The sequence below is a fragment of the Amblyomma americanum genome, chromosome 3, assembly GCF_052857255.1.
Source record: "Amblyomma americanum isolate KBUSLIRL-KWMA chromosome 3, ASM5285725v1, whole genome shotgun sequence".
In the NCBI taxonomy this organism is placed as follows: domain Eukaryota; kingdom Metazoa; phylum Arthropoda; class Arachnida; order Ixodida; family Ixodidae; genus Amblyomma; species Amblyomma americanum.
The window spans coordinates 20441442-20455214 of record NC_135499.1 but is presented as its reverse complement, the minus strand read 5'-3'; the positions used below and the strand labels follow the sequence as shown (position 1 = coordinate 20455214).

Sequence of the window (13773 nt, the reverse complement as noted above, 5' to 3'; positions counted from 1 at the left end):
ACATTTATAATGCTGACGAGACGGCCCTGTTTTATAAAATGTTACCGAGCCGCATGTTGTCACTAAAAGGAGAAGACTGCCACGATGGAAAGCAAAGTAAACTCCGCGTGACGGTTTTGCTTTGCGCCAACACTGATGGCAGCGACAAGCGAATCCCATTGGTTATTGGCCGCAATGCCCGGCCCAGATGTTTTAAAGGAACAAGGCGGATACCAGTAAAATATGTGGCAAACTCCAAAGCTTGGAAGTCGCAGGCAATTTTTTCCGACTGGCTGAAGGAGCTCAACCAAGATGTCAAGCGACAAGGTCGCAGCATTTGTTTGCTGCTCGACAGCTGCTCCGCGCACCATGTGGAAGGCCTACAGCTTTCGAACGTCGAGCTGCAGTATTTGCCACCTAACTGCACTTCTCTGGTACAACCCTTAGACAAAGGGGTTATTAACTGCTTTAAATGCTGTTACCGCCGTCGATTGATACAAAAGATGCTCCTGGACATCCGCCTTGAACGGCCGACGAAAGTGGATATCTACCAAGCAATCGAAATGCTTGCTGCGCCGTGGCAAGAGGACGGATCACAAGTGATCGCCAATCGCTTCGCCAAGGTTCAGGTAAATAAGGCCATTCAAGCTACAGTCACTGAGGACGAACCTTCAAGCCCACCCGAGGTCGCAAAAGCGTGGGATGAACTACGCATGGACGGTGGGGTGCTCGACGGTGTCGAGCTGTGCGACTTTTTGTTCGTGGACAACGGTGCCGTGGCTACGAAAGAGATGACTGATGCGGCACTTGTGGAAACTGTTAAAGATAGCCTTGAAGGTGACGGTTCGTCAGAGCCTGATACGTTTTGTGCTGTGCCCACCACGAGGGAACTGATGGACGCGGTGGACGTTCTGCGCCGTTTCGTCAGCTCGCAGGACGATGAAGCAGCCCTGGATGCCTTAGTTTCCTTGGAGCACCGAGTAGTGGCTTCGATCGGGTAAAAACAGTAAGTGAAAATTATGCAGTTTTTCTCTAATAAATAAATTCTTTGAATGGCGAGTTCACTTGAATTGATATCTGTCGTATTTTTATTTCGTTTTGGCATGATCCTTACCACTCTTAACCCAAAACTGCATGTAACGAAAACCTGAATATAACGAAAAATTGCGAACTTTTTTCAATTTCATTACATCCAGGTTTGACTGTATTGTCAAGACTAGATCGTCAGTTGTTCAGTGGCAGCAAAAGAATATGAAAATAACTAAAAAATACAGTGGGCTCTCGTTAAACGGAACCTCAAGGGACCGAGAAAATATGTTCCGTTTATCAGGAGTTTCGTTTAAAGAGAGAATAGGTTCAGCATTGCGCAATCCGCTTCCGCGTGAACCCTATGCGGCTGGCGCGCGCGCGCGCAGTTGGCAGTCTCAGCGTATCTCAATTTGCGAAATCTAGGTAATAAGGAGAACGGTACACTATGAGAACAAACTTTATTAGAGAAAAATAAGCAGTGAATTTTTGTTCCAGTAGTACTAGTACTGAAATTTAAAAAAAAAAATGTCAAAAGAGTGGGAATTACCACTTATTGGCTAGTGAAAAAGGATTTTATATTTGCTTGTTTGAGCTCTCGCAGTCGTTTTCTTTGAGGACCAAAGCGTGACGTCTCGAACGCCTGCCGCAGCTTGTCCTTGTCCTGAAGAATTCTTGTTAGGCTGCTTTTGGGGACGGCGTACTTCGTCGCTAGCTCCGTTTTCGTGAAGCCACCACTCTCGAAGTCGTTGATGATCTCCATCTTCCTTTCCAACGCAAGTGCATTGTGCGGTCGTTTTTGCGCTGCCATCGGACCGAAGAAAAGCTCTAGGGCTTAGGCCTAACTGAACACAACCGCCGTGAACGCGAGCGAGCGATGCGGAGGGCAGTGTACGAGCAAACCGGAAACCGCCGGAGACGGAAACCGGAGTGGTGACGCGGGGAGGAGAAGGAGGGGAGCATTGATGCGTACCGCGATGGCGCTGCGCTTGTCCAACTAGTTGCGGTTTCGAGTTTTTCGGTTCCGTTAACGCGGTGGTCGCAAAATTTGAGTTCCGATTAACGAGATTTTTTTTACATTGGCTTAATACAAAACCAACCAATCGCGAGGCGTTTGTTCCGTTTAAGCGGTAGTTCCGTTTAACCGATTTCCGTTTATCGAGATTCTACTGTATAGGAAGGTCAATGCATAAAAAGTTTATCAAGAAATACAATTCAACAAGAACCACATAAATAAATCCATGAAGCCATTGTCGTGCTATGCTTTCTGCAAGGAGAGCAGTTGGATTAAAAAACACTTTGGAAAAAACTGGCACTGAAGTTGCTCGAGAAGTTCCTGGCAGCAGCTTTGTAGAGGATGCTGCATTTTTAATGTCCATGCGCTTATTTTTTATCGCAGACATGTGGTTTTAACGGGAGAAGAACTCTAGTGGATCAAGCTTTCCAGGGATGCTGACTTGTCACAAGCGGCAGTGCAGGTGCAGAGGTATCGGCCAGTTTTCTTGCTAAATGGTCACAAAAAAAAAATAGTTTTTATGGTCACTTCGGGTCTGATTCTGGCAGAAATTTTTTGGGGTGTGAATGAAACGGCTTTGTAGATTTCGAATCTGCTGCTTTCTGAAGGCTTTAGTTTTTATGATTATTTCGAGATTTGAAAAGCGTGTCCTCCTGTGCCAGCTGGCACTCTAAACACTCTGGCATACTCAACTGACCTGGCAAGTTTCAGAAGAAGGGGTCTGTGCGCAAGGAGTCCCAGAGGCTTCTGCTTCCAGGGCGTCTGCAGCACAGCTGGCATTGTTAGCCACCTCTCGACTGAGGGAGGTGACATCGGTGTTTGCCAAGGATGCTTCTCCCAATGCAGCCGACAATTCGAGAGAGGCGCCGCAGTCTTGCATAAGCACCGGGGTTTCCTGCAACAACCGTTTGGAAGGAAATCGCCAGAGGAATGTGAGAGGACTAGTAGCCAGGTGCAGTACGGTGCGGTGGTGCAAACATGGCAATTGCCGCCAACAACATAATTTCACTGCATGTGCCATATACAGCTGTTGCTGTGAAATGTGGTTATACAAAAAAAATTTAATACACGTAGATTGTCCATGCTTTTCAATGCTTATAGTATTCTGTTAGCTAAAGCTCAGTGAAGAATGAATACAACTACAGTTCAAACTGTAAGAGGACTGAAGCTTGACCTTTTACATGCCAATGTTCCAGAACTAAAACATGTGGAACTGAGTTTTTCATTTCCCTTCAAATACATCCTTTAAAATTTTTGTTTTCGCTTACTGTGTTATTTCTGTGTAAAATATCATCATTGTGTGTTGTGGTTGTTTTATGGCACATAGGCGGCGAAGGCCATCATGCGCCAAACGCAAGGTATAGAGAATTGTCTTGTGCTGGATTTTATATAACAGAAATGAAGCGGTGGTGTAAAGGACCTAAAATGTTATTTCACACCATCTAGTGAAGGTAAAAGGCAGAATTTTTCGTAACGGCGAATGGTAAAAGCTTTAAAAAAGGTCAGGTAACTTCAGCGGCGATCCTTTGCACAGGAAGGATGTCGAGGCCCCCAACCAATGAAACATACACCTCAGCATTCTTCTCAGAAATGAGAAAATGGCTCAGGTGTATCACATAAAAGTAAGGCATTCACAGTTCATTAAGACAACCAACCTCTCGTAAAAGTTAAGAACATAAGAAATGTCGACAATTGCATTATCACTCAAGAGTAGTGCTGGGTGAAATGGAATGCATTGATTATAAAACTGACTAAAATACTTCTTTCTAAAATACTTTGAACATGTAAATAAGATATGGTTTAGTGTGAGCTTGTCACCGCATCTTTCACTTGGCTTCTTTTGTAAGTAAGTAGTTGTGTGTCAAGTGCGTGTGTCCTATGCGAAGGTGACATAAGATGTAAACTTTGCATGGCATCTACTGAGAACCAAACTTTTATCGCTAACAAAGTCATTTGTTCGGTTCCATGTTATCTCTACCAAATGCCGTACCGATAAGCCTTGGATGAAGAGGAATGTTGGGCATTGGTAAACAGGTAACAGCGCTTATACCGCCTGTCCTGAAAATCGCCGAAACCTGAGCTGTGTAGCAAGATGAAAGAACTCAATACAGAGATAGCAAAAGAAATGCGCATGGCAGAAAGTATGTATCTGGGCATTCTAGGTGAAAAATTAAAGACCAGTCTGAAAGAAGTCTGGAAGTACGTTACAAGCAAGCAAAGAGCAAAGGATGCTATTCCGGATATTATAGATGACAATAATTATGCCGAAGACCTGAAAGGAAAAGCTGAACAGTTTAATAGCTATTTCGAATCTGTGTACTTACAGTCCAATCCCCAGGCTAGTGGCATACAAACTCTGCAAAATTTTCCACAAATGAACGAAATGTCCTTTTTCAGAACCGGGCATAACAACACTACTGCAAAAAGTGAACGAGAACTCTGTACCCGGTCCAGGTGATATTTCAAATTACATATTAAAAAACCGTGCCGCATCAATTGCCCCATTCCTAATCACTCTCTTTCAGAAATCATTCCATATTGGTGCCTAACAAGATGATGGGAAAACTGCAAATGTGGTTCCTGCTTTCAAATGTGGGGACAAAACAAAATCCAGAAACTATAGACCAATATCCCTCACCAGTGTTCCATGCAAAGCACTAGAACACATTATTTACTCCAACTTGATGACTCATCTCCAAGAAAACAATTTTTTCTGCCCAACACAGCATGGTTTCAGAAGGGAACTTTCCTGCGACACCCAATTAACTGAGTTTGCTCATGACATAGCTCTATCAATAATTAATGGTAAGCAGGTTCATTGTATCTTTTTAGATTTCACTGCGTGTGCGTGCGGCAGCGTCTTGTCACGCCCGAGCCCGTAAGCGAGGTATGTGTTGTTGCGTGTAGCGAAAAGTTGACAACGTGAGCAAGTCTCAGCTGTCCAGTTCCAATGGTGTCTGCCCTTCCGAAAGCCAGGAAAATGCAAGCTTTCGAAACCAAGCAGAGCACTGTGAGGGACGTTGAGAGCGGTTTGAAAAAGGCTACGGAGGCAAAAAGTACAGTCGTGGCTTAGTGGTCTGGGCGTCCGCCTCGACTGCGGGAGGTGGTTGGTTCGAAACCCACCGCCGGACACCCACCGGTAAAAATGGGTACAAGCCACACCCAACCCGGCGCCCGGCTTCTTCAGGGGTGTCTGCTTGGAGGAGGCTCCGCAAACCCCGCTGCGCCCCTTTGGGGGCAAACCCAGTTTCGAACAACTCAGCCTGCAAAGGTGGTTTGTGTTTCACTCCCCAGTGAAGAGTTCGACTCAAGACTCGTACGCTCTAACCAGCGTCAGGTTCAAACACTATGGTCCTTCGTCAGAAGCGATTCAGAGTATCACTACGGTCATGGGCTAGTCCGGCTTTTCGGCTGCCCGACTTTGTGAGAAAATTACTATGCCTGAGCCCGTAAGCGAGGTATGCGTTGTTGCTTGTAGCGAAAAGTTGACAACGTGAGCAAGTCTCAGCTGTCCAGTTCCGATGGTGTCTGCCCTTCCGAAAGCCAGGAAAATGCAAGCTCTCGAAACCAAGCAGAGCACTGTGAGGGACGTCGAGAGCGGTTTGAAAAAGGCTACGGAGGCAAAAAGTACAGTGTCGCCGACGTTACTGTGTTCGCCATTTGGAAGAACAGCGAAAAGTTGCGACAACAGCTGCAGAAAGACTCTGCATTGCTTGCAAAGAAGCGGATTCGTGCATCAAAGGAAGATGTCGCCGCTTTGTTTAAACAGTTTCGTGAGATCCGAGCCCAGAGGGTTCCTGTGAGTGGCTCGATATTGCAAGCCAAGGCCAGGTGCCTTGCAAAGATTTTGGGGCATGATGGTTTCAACCCACTGAACGCTGGTATTCAGCATTTCAAGGACCGGCACGAGATAAGCTTGTCGTCATCTTCGCCGACTGCGACGGCGTCGTGTGTGAGGTAGCGACCACAGACGAAGACATCATGGTAGCAGTGTGCGGTCGCGATGAGCCTCTTTCCGAGGATGAGCCCGACGAAGTGAGTGAAAGTGCAGCATAAGTTTCGTGCAAAGACACGCTCAGCTGTAGCAACAAACTGTGCCTCTACTGCGCTCAGGGAAACCTCAGCGAGCAAGCGCTCAAGTGCCTCACTGTTTTTGAAGATGAAGCCACTAGCAACGCAGTACAGTCGCTGCGCCAGACTAAAAAAATGACGTTCTTTCATTCATTACGACACTTCGACAAAAAGATCAAATAAACGTCTTTGTTGCCTGTGATATGCATCTTCTATGTTTGATGTGTTGTCAGGTGCACTTTAAAAGGTAGGCTGGCCATTCTGAAAACACGAATGCATAGAAAAACTACGTTTTGGTTACAGTGCAGTACCGCTTATAATGTGGATTTTCTCGGCTCCCGTGGTATGTGTTACAGTCAAACCTGGATATAACAAAATTGAAAAAAGTTTGCAATTTTTCGTTATATCCAGGTTTTCGTTACATGCAGTTTTAGGTTAAGACTGGCAAAGATCATGCCAAAACGAAGTAAAAATGCGACAGATATCAGTTCAAGTGAACTCGCCATTCAAAGAATTTATTTAAGAGAAAAACTGCGTAATTTTCGCTTGCTGGTTTTGCCCGATCGAAGCCACTACTTGGCGCTCCAAGAAAACTAAGGCATCCAGGGCTGCTTCATCGTCCTGCGAGCGAATGAAACAGCGCAGAACGTCCACCGCGTCCGTCAGTTCCCTCGCGGGGGGCACAGCACAAAATGTATCAGGCTCTGACGAACCGTCACCTTCAAGGCTATCTTTAATGGTTTCCACAAGTGCCGCATCAGTCATCTCTTCCGTAGCCACGGCGCCGTTGTCCACAAACAAAAAGTAGCACAGCTCGACACCGTCGGGCACCCCACCGTTCATGCGTAGTTCATCCCACGCTTCTGCGACCTCGGGTGGGCTTGAAGGTTCGTCTTCAGTGACCGTAGCTTGAATGGCCTTATTTACCTGAGCCTTGGCGAAGCAATTGGCGATCACTTGTGATCCGACCTCTTGCCACGACACAGCAAGCATTTCGATTGCTTGGTAAATATCAACTTTCGTCGGCCATTCAAGGTGGATGTCCAGGAGCATCGTTTGTATCAATCGACGGTGGTAACAGCATTTAAAGCTGTTCATAACCCCTTTTTCTAAGGGTTGTACCAGAGAAGTGCAGTTAGGTGGCAAATACTGCAGCTCGACGTTCGAAAGCTGTAGGCCTTCCACATGATGCGCGGAGCAGCTGTCAAGCAGCAAACAAATGCTGCGACCTTGTCGCTTGACATCTTGGTTGAGCTCCTTCTGCCAGTCGGAAAAAATTGCCTGCGACTTCCAAGCTTTGGAGTTTACGACATATTTTACTGGTATCCGCCTTGTTCCTTTAAAACATCTGGGCCGGGCATTGCGGCCAATAACCAATGGGATTCGCTTGTCGCTGCCATCAGTGTTGGCGCAAAGCAAAACCGTCACGCGGAGTTTACTTTGCTTTCCATCGTGGCAGTCTTCTCCTTTTAGTGACAACATGCGGCTCGGTAACATTTTATAAAACAGGGCCGTCTCGTCAGCATTATAAATGTCGGCAGCTTCATAGCAGCTGAAAATTCCGGGAAGCTTCTCGGCCACCCACGAAGCAGCAGCATCGCTGTCTGCGGAGGCAGACTCGCCAGACGCCACTTTTCCGACGACACTGTGCCGGCTTTTGAATCCTTGTATCCAGCCATTACCCTCTTTGAAGTCGTCGTGGCCCAGGATGCAAGCAAAATCTATGGCTTTCTGCTGCAAAATCGTGCCACTTATGGGCACGTTTTGTGCTCATCTGTCCAAAAACCATGCAAACACGGCGTTGTCCACATCAGCATACGTCGACATCTTCACTCTTTTCTTCTGGGCACTTGTGCCCGACTCCATCGCACTGCGGATGCTTTGTTCTGCAGCAAGAATGGTTGACAGGGAGCTGGCTGGTATATTGAAGCGGGCAGCGACATCCTTCTTTTTTTCGCCGGCGGTAACTGCATTCAAAATCGAGAGCTTATCTTCAAGCAACAGAACTTTGCGTTTCCTCACAGATGAACTCAGCGTAACGAACCGACACCATTAACACACACCAGCACACGCACGTCAATACGCTGACGAAGAAGGCTTACCGTGAATGCGCTGCAACACCACGAAGAATTTGTCATAGTAGTGCCACCTAGTGTCAAGCTACAAAATGAAAGCTTAAAAGTTGCTATGCTTGCCATGGAGCGGCGATAGCAGTGCTCATCATCATCATCATCATCAAGGTCTGTTTGTTTGCTGCAATTGCAAGCGTTCTGCTCGCGGTATACTTTACCTTTTAATATAAAAACTTACTTCAACAATATTCATTAAAGATGCGCACTGTTCGGTCATATTTTGGGCAAAACATTACAAGATACAGCTTGATGATCAGTGCCGCGAATTCATTACATCAAGGTCAACTGCCGCAATGAGTTCGTTACATGAAGGTCGCCTATACATGGGCTTCAATGGGGGATGTGTTGGGGAATTGAAAAATTTCGCAAAATTCAGGAATTCGTTACATAGAGGTTCAACTGTATAAGCAGTCTATGCTGTACCATATTACGTAAACGGGTGGTGAGCGCATCATGAGCTGTATCCTCCTGGCCCCGTTTGCTGGTGCAACCAGCACCGCTTGCACATCACTACACCATCGAGCTAAATCAATAAATTACATTCTGATGCATAACATGATCATAGCTAGCAGCGCACGTAAAAGACTGCAACAAATGACATGTCTGTGCAGATATCTGCTTATAAGTACTGGTTTCCAGTCTGCACCCTACTTGGATGTCTACCATCGAATGTCACCTTAACGAGTAACAATGCACGTCAAGTAACTGCAGAACGGTGATGCACAGCACACTTATACATATGTTAGGTTGTGGAGTGCATTAACGATGGAAGCGAAGAACACATAAACAACACGCGTTCTATGTGCGGCGCTGGCGTGATCCGCAGTCCTCCAGGCTGCGCGTGCCGACACATGGCAACTGGTGTTGAGAGTAGGGGCGTGCCCGCAGCCTGCATGTGAGAGTAAAAGAATCTGGTCTATAGTTGGGGAACCGGAGCGCTGCCACCTGTCTTCTAGGCTGGTTTCCACCATCGCCGAAGTCAGAACTGAATCCCAAAGAAAAGGCAGTATTGTCAGACTCACTGCTGCTCGGATCGCCAATAAAATCATTTACAGATGAAGTGCAGTCACATGATTTGGATGTTTTAGAGCGTGTGTCACACATGTGAAAGCTGCCAAATGACTTTGATGCTACCATGTCTTCAAAAATGCCACTTAGTGAGAAAAAGAAAACTACATAAAAAGCGAAACTTGAGTACTCTGAGCGTTGTCAGTGGGTTAACGATGCTCAATGGGCATGGTCCCCCCCTTAAGAAAGGTTATTACTCTCACCCTACTATCCAGGGCAAAGGCCACTCCCATATATGCCCAACTAACAGAGCCCAGTCTACAGCAACAAAGGGAACCATTTGTGTGTTCCGTTACCTGACAGTTTCCCAACAAGGAAGGCTGGCTGCAAGGAACCCCATCGTCCTCCACTTGCAGACTGTCTGGACCGGGAGAGGCCGATTCCAACGCAGCTGTCAGCTCCACAGGGGCTCCTCCGCAGTCTTCCACCAGTGCCTCCTATGCCAACAAGAGGAACAGCATGGCAGGTGGCAGCTGAGAACATGCTTTCAAACCTTTGCTAAGAGTCAAAACAGTACTGGGTATTAGAATACCCATTGCATAGCAATATGGAGATGTGTACCGTTCTAGTTAGTGGTATTGCATCTTTGCGTAGATAAGGCTGGAAGAAAATCAGCCTACAACCTTGTCTTTTTTTTTTGTTTATCATAATGTGTGAAATGTAGCAAAAATGAGATACAGTCGAACCCGGATATATCGAACCCGCATATTTCGAATTATTGGCTATATCGAACACACAGATTACCCCCTTGAAAATACTATGTAAAAGTATAGGACAATTGTGTAGTATATCGAATTCCATTTTCGTTGGACATTCGATGTATCGAACGGCGCGCTGCGCTGCGCCCCTGGAAGGTGCGCTTTTATCAAAGACATTCGTGTCCGTTCCTCAGAGGTAAACTTTTCCGCAGAATCAGTCAGCAGGCTCCTCCTCTGCGCATGCGCGCCGTCGCCAGGGCATTGGAGCTCATCGAAGAGAGTGCGCGGCATGGAGACGCGGCGACGTTTCCAAGCCACGCTTCCTGGGAAAAGGGAGAGAGAGAGAGAGAGTGAAGGGTCGGCACGGTCGCTCGTGGGCCAGGGGAGACGAGAGAGCCAGAGAGGGCTCAAAAAACGAACATAGCGCCTTCGACGGCATATTCCGCCGATCTTTTTCCCCGCTCTCTTCTTTCTTTTCCCTTTGTCGTTCCTTCGCAGCCCCGTTGACTGTCGCTCGAACAGGCTTCGCTCGGACTGCTCCATCTGCACATCGTGCGTGTTGTTGTGCGTACCTCTGTTTCAACGTGCCGTGTATAGCGTGTGTGATTGCAGTCATCTGGTGAGCTATGGCATCCGCGGACATAAAAAAGAGGAAGAATCTGGACTTTGCAAGAAAGCTTGAAGTAATCCGGCGTGTCGAGAATGGAGAAAAGAAGTCCTCCGTGGCAGACGCATTCGGCATTCCGCGGAGTACTTTAAGTACGTTGTTAAAGAACAAGCAGGACATCAAGCTTAAAGCAGGTGAGGAAAGTCGCTCGGGAGCGTGTCGTGTGCGCCCTGCTGCTTTTGACAAAGTGGAAAAGGCACTCTACACGTGGTTTCTTGAAATCCGAGCGAAAAATATTCCCGTGGATGGCCCGACCTTAATCGAAAAGGCCAAATGGTTTGCTACGGCTCTTGGCGAAGAGAACTGTTGCGGTGGCACTGGATGGCTTCAACGGTTTAAAAACCGCCACGGCATTGTAGGAAAGGCCATTTCAGGCGAAAGTGGGGCTGTCAGCAGCCAGGAGATGCAGCAGTGGCTTTCTGAGGAGTGGCCGAAGATCACTGAGAAGTTTTCGCCTGCAGAAATCTTTAATGCAGACGAAACTGGTCTCTTTTGGCAAATGTTGCCGAATAAGACACTCGCTCTTCGTGGAACCACATGCCACGGTGGTAAAATGAGCAAAGTGCGTGTGTCGGTGCTGCTTGGAGCCAACATGGACCGCTCGTGCAAGCTACGGCCATTCGTGATCGGGAAGAGCAAGTCACCGTGCTGCTTCAAGAACTGTAAACAGCTTCCCGTCCGCTACGGCTGTACAGTTAAAACTCGATTTAACGAAGTTGAGGGGAGCTGTGAATTATTTCGTTAAATCGAGAACTTCGTTAAATTGAATGAGGCATTTCTTGGGCACATAATTCAGTACATTCGATTACAGTAAAACCTCGTTAAAACATACCCGCTTAAACAGTACTTTCGTTTTAAAAGCAGTAAAGTCAAGTCCCCGACTGAGCACCCATTGAACATAATGCATTTTGCATCCGCATAAACCGTACCAGCTTATCGCGGTCATATTGGTTAGCACGTACCATTTTCACTTTTCGTCGCACTCGCGCGTGACGAATTCACGCCGGTAGCACCGACCCAAAGGACGGTTCGGCTAGCGGCGCAACAATCTTCCCTAAATACCGCCGACGGGACGGCAAGCCACACAGCTAATGACAAATTGGCGCCAAAGTTGGTAATCATACAACTAGCGCAATCTTTGGGGGTCCGTATGGTCATCGTCATGACCCCCCGCGCTACTTTCGAGTGGGTAACGCCAACACCACGGCCGGCGCCGCTAGCGCGTATGAAAAGAAACAACAAAAATTCTTACTCGACAAGAAAGGCCCGAGGGGACTACAAATTTATTTTCCGCCAAAGAAGTCGGTGATCTTTGCCTGCGTGCGCTTTGTGAGCAACGGCCGCACCGATTTCTCGTAGGTCTGAAGTGCGTCCAGCGCGTCTTCCGTCCCCTCGTGTGCGCCGGCAAAATGTCGCAGCAGATCGAGAGCATCCATCACCTGACCTGGTGTCGGCACGGGAGCTTCGGCACCTGCAGGGTCGTCGGCAGCGTCTTCAGCCGTCACTCCCTCCACGCTTCCTACAAGCCGCAACATATCGGCATCAGTCAAAACTTCCGTTGTGACTGCGTTTGCGTCGGCATTCACGTAGTCTGAGAAACTTATGCCTGTGGGCACTTCATCCACTGAGCGAAGGTGTTCCCACGCATCTTCATCCTCGTGCACGGCGCTCGCGCAGTCCGGACCAGCTTCGGCAGTTTCAGGGCCTAGTGTACCGAAACCGGCAGTCCTGAGGCAGTTGACAATTATCGACGGCCTCAATGCTCTCCAAGCCGCCGCCACCATCTCAACCGCCATAAAAATATCTATTTTCGTCTCGCGCTTCAGCTCCAGGTTGAGGAGAACTCTGTCGATGACTCGACGCTTGTATGCGCACTTCACGCTATTAATTATCCCTTGATCCAAGGGCTGCACCACGGACGTTGCGTTTGGGGGGAAGTAGCGGAGCTCCACGCTGGTCAGCTCGACCTCTGCAACGTAGTGGGCCGTGCAGTTATCCAGCAACAGGCACACTTTCCTTTTCTGGCGACACATGTCGCTGTCAAATTCCTTCAGCCATGTAGCGAAAATGGCACGCGACATCCACGCCTTTGAATTGGCAACGTACTTCACAGGAAGCTTTTTGGTGCCTTTAAAACAGCGCGGCCTCGCACTCTTTCCGATGACAAGCAGGTCTCGTTTGTCGGTGCCGTCCATGTTGACGCACAGCAAAAGAGTCAGCCTTTGTTTGCTGTGTTTGCCGCCGTGGCATGCCTGCCCCTTCAGGGCGAGTGTTTTTTTAGGCAGCATTTGGTAGAATAGACCGCTCTCGTCGGCGTTGTAGACGTCGCTGGGGGCATATTTTCCCAGAATGTCGGGCACGTTTTCAGACTGCCAGTCGCCGACTACAGCCATGCTTACGCTGCTCGCTTCACCGCTAAGCACTTTCCCGAGGATGCCGTGTCGTTCTTTGAAGCGCGACAGCCAGCCGGGACTTGCCTTGAACTCGTTGTCGCCCAGCAAGCACGCGAAAGAGCGAGCTTTTTGTTGGAGCAGGTCTCCACTCACGGGAATACTATTCTTCGCCCGCAAATCCATAAACCAGGCGAAGAGGGCCTCTTCCATTTTGCTTTGAGGAGTGGTCTTCAGCGTTTTTTTGCGCGAGAGATTCCCCAACGAAGTGGCGCGGAGGATGTCATCTTTCCCTTTCAATATTGTGGAGAGAGTACTCGCTGGAATGCCATGTGATGCAGCCACGTCACATTTCTTCTGTCCACTTGTCACAGCACGAATTATGTCCGCTTTCTCGTCCAGGGTAAGCCTTTTTCGTTTCTTGCAGGGCTCCATCTGCTAGTCAGGAGGGTTAGCGGCGCGCTTGCTCGCACACACCACGTCCGCGTTCACGATAGCAAGGCTAGACTGATGGAGGCCTAACAAGCTGAGCTTGACAAAGACGTGCGTTCAAAGGCACAGGGAAATCCGCACAAGGGCGAACACAAAGCACAACACACAAACACACACAAAAAAAAACACGCGAACTGCAACAGCACCATCTATGAAATGTGGCACGAAACTTTTTTACTGCTGGCGCCATCTCGTGAGCTCGACTCAAAATTAAAACTCGTTTTGCGCCGCGCAG

The 13773-nt window shown here is 48.1% G+C and overlaps 1 protein-coding gene across 9 annotated transcripts in view; it reads right to left on the bottom strand.

Annotated features, from left to right (window-relative positions):
• The window catches only part of LOC144124469 (telomere-associated protein RIF1-like), a 395573-nt gene that overhangs the window by 56257 nt on the left and 325543 nt on the right, over positions 1–13773 (bottom strand). For 7 of the 9 annotated variants that reach the window (XM_077657148.1, XM_077657150.1, XM_077657149.1 and 4 more), the window contains 2 exons: positions 9588–9728; positions 2718–2915 (listed from right to left, as the gene is read on the bottom strand). In XM_077657148.1, the coding sequence (XP_077513274.1) occupies positions 2718–2915; positions 9588–9728 (339 nt within the window). Of the gene's footprint in view, positions 1–2349; positions 2511–2717; positions 2916–9587; positions 9729–13773 lie in introns of those variants that run through there. The other 2 variants (XM_077657156.1, XM_077657155.1) reach the window with 2 other exon arrangements.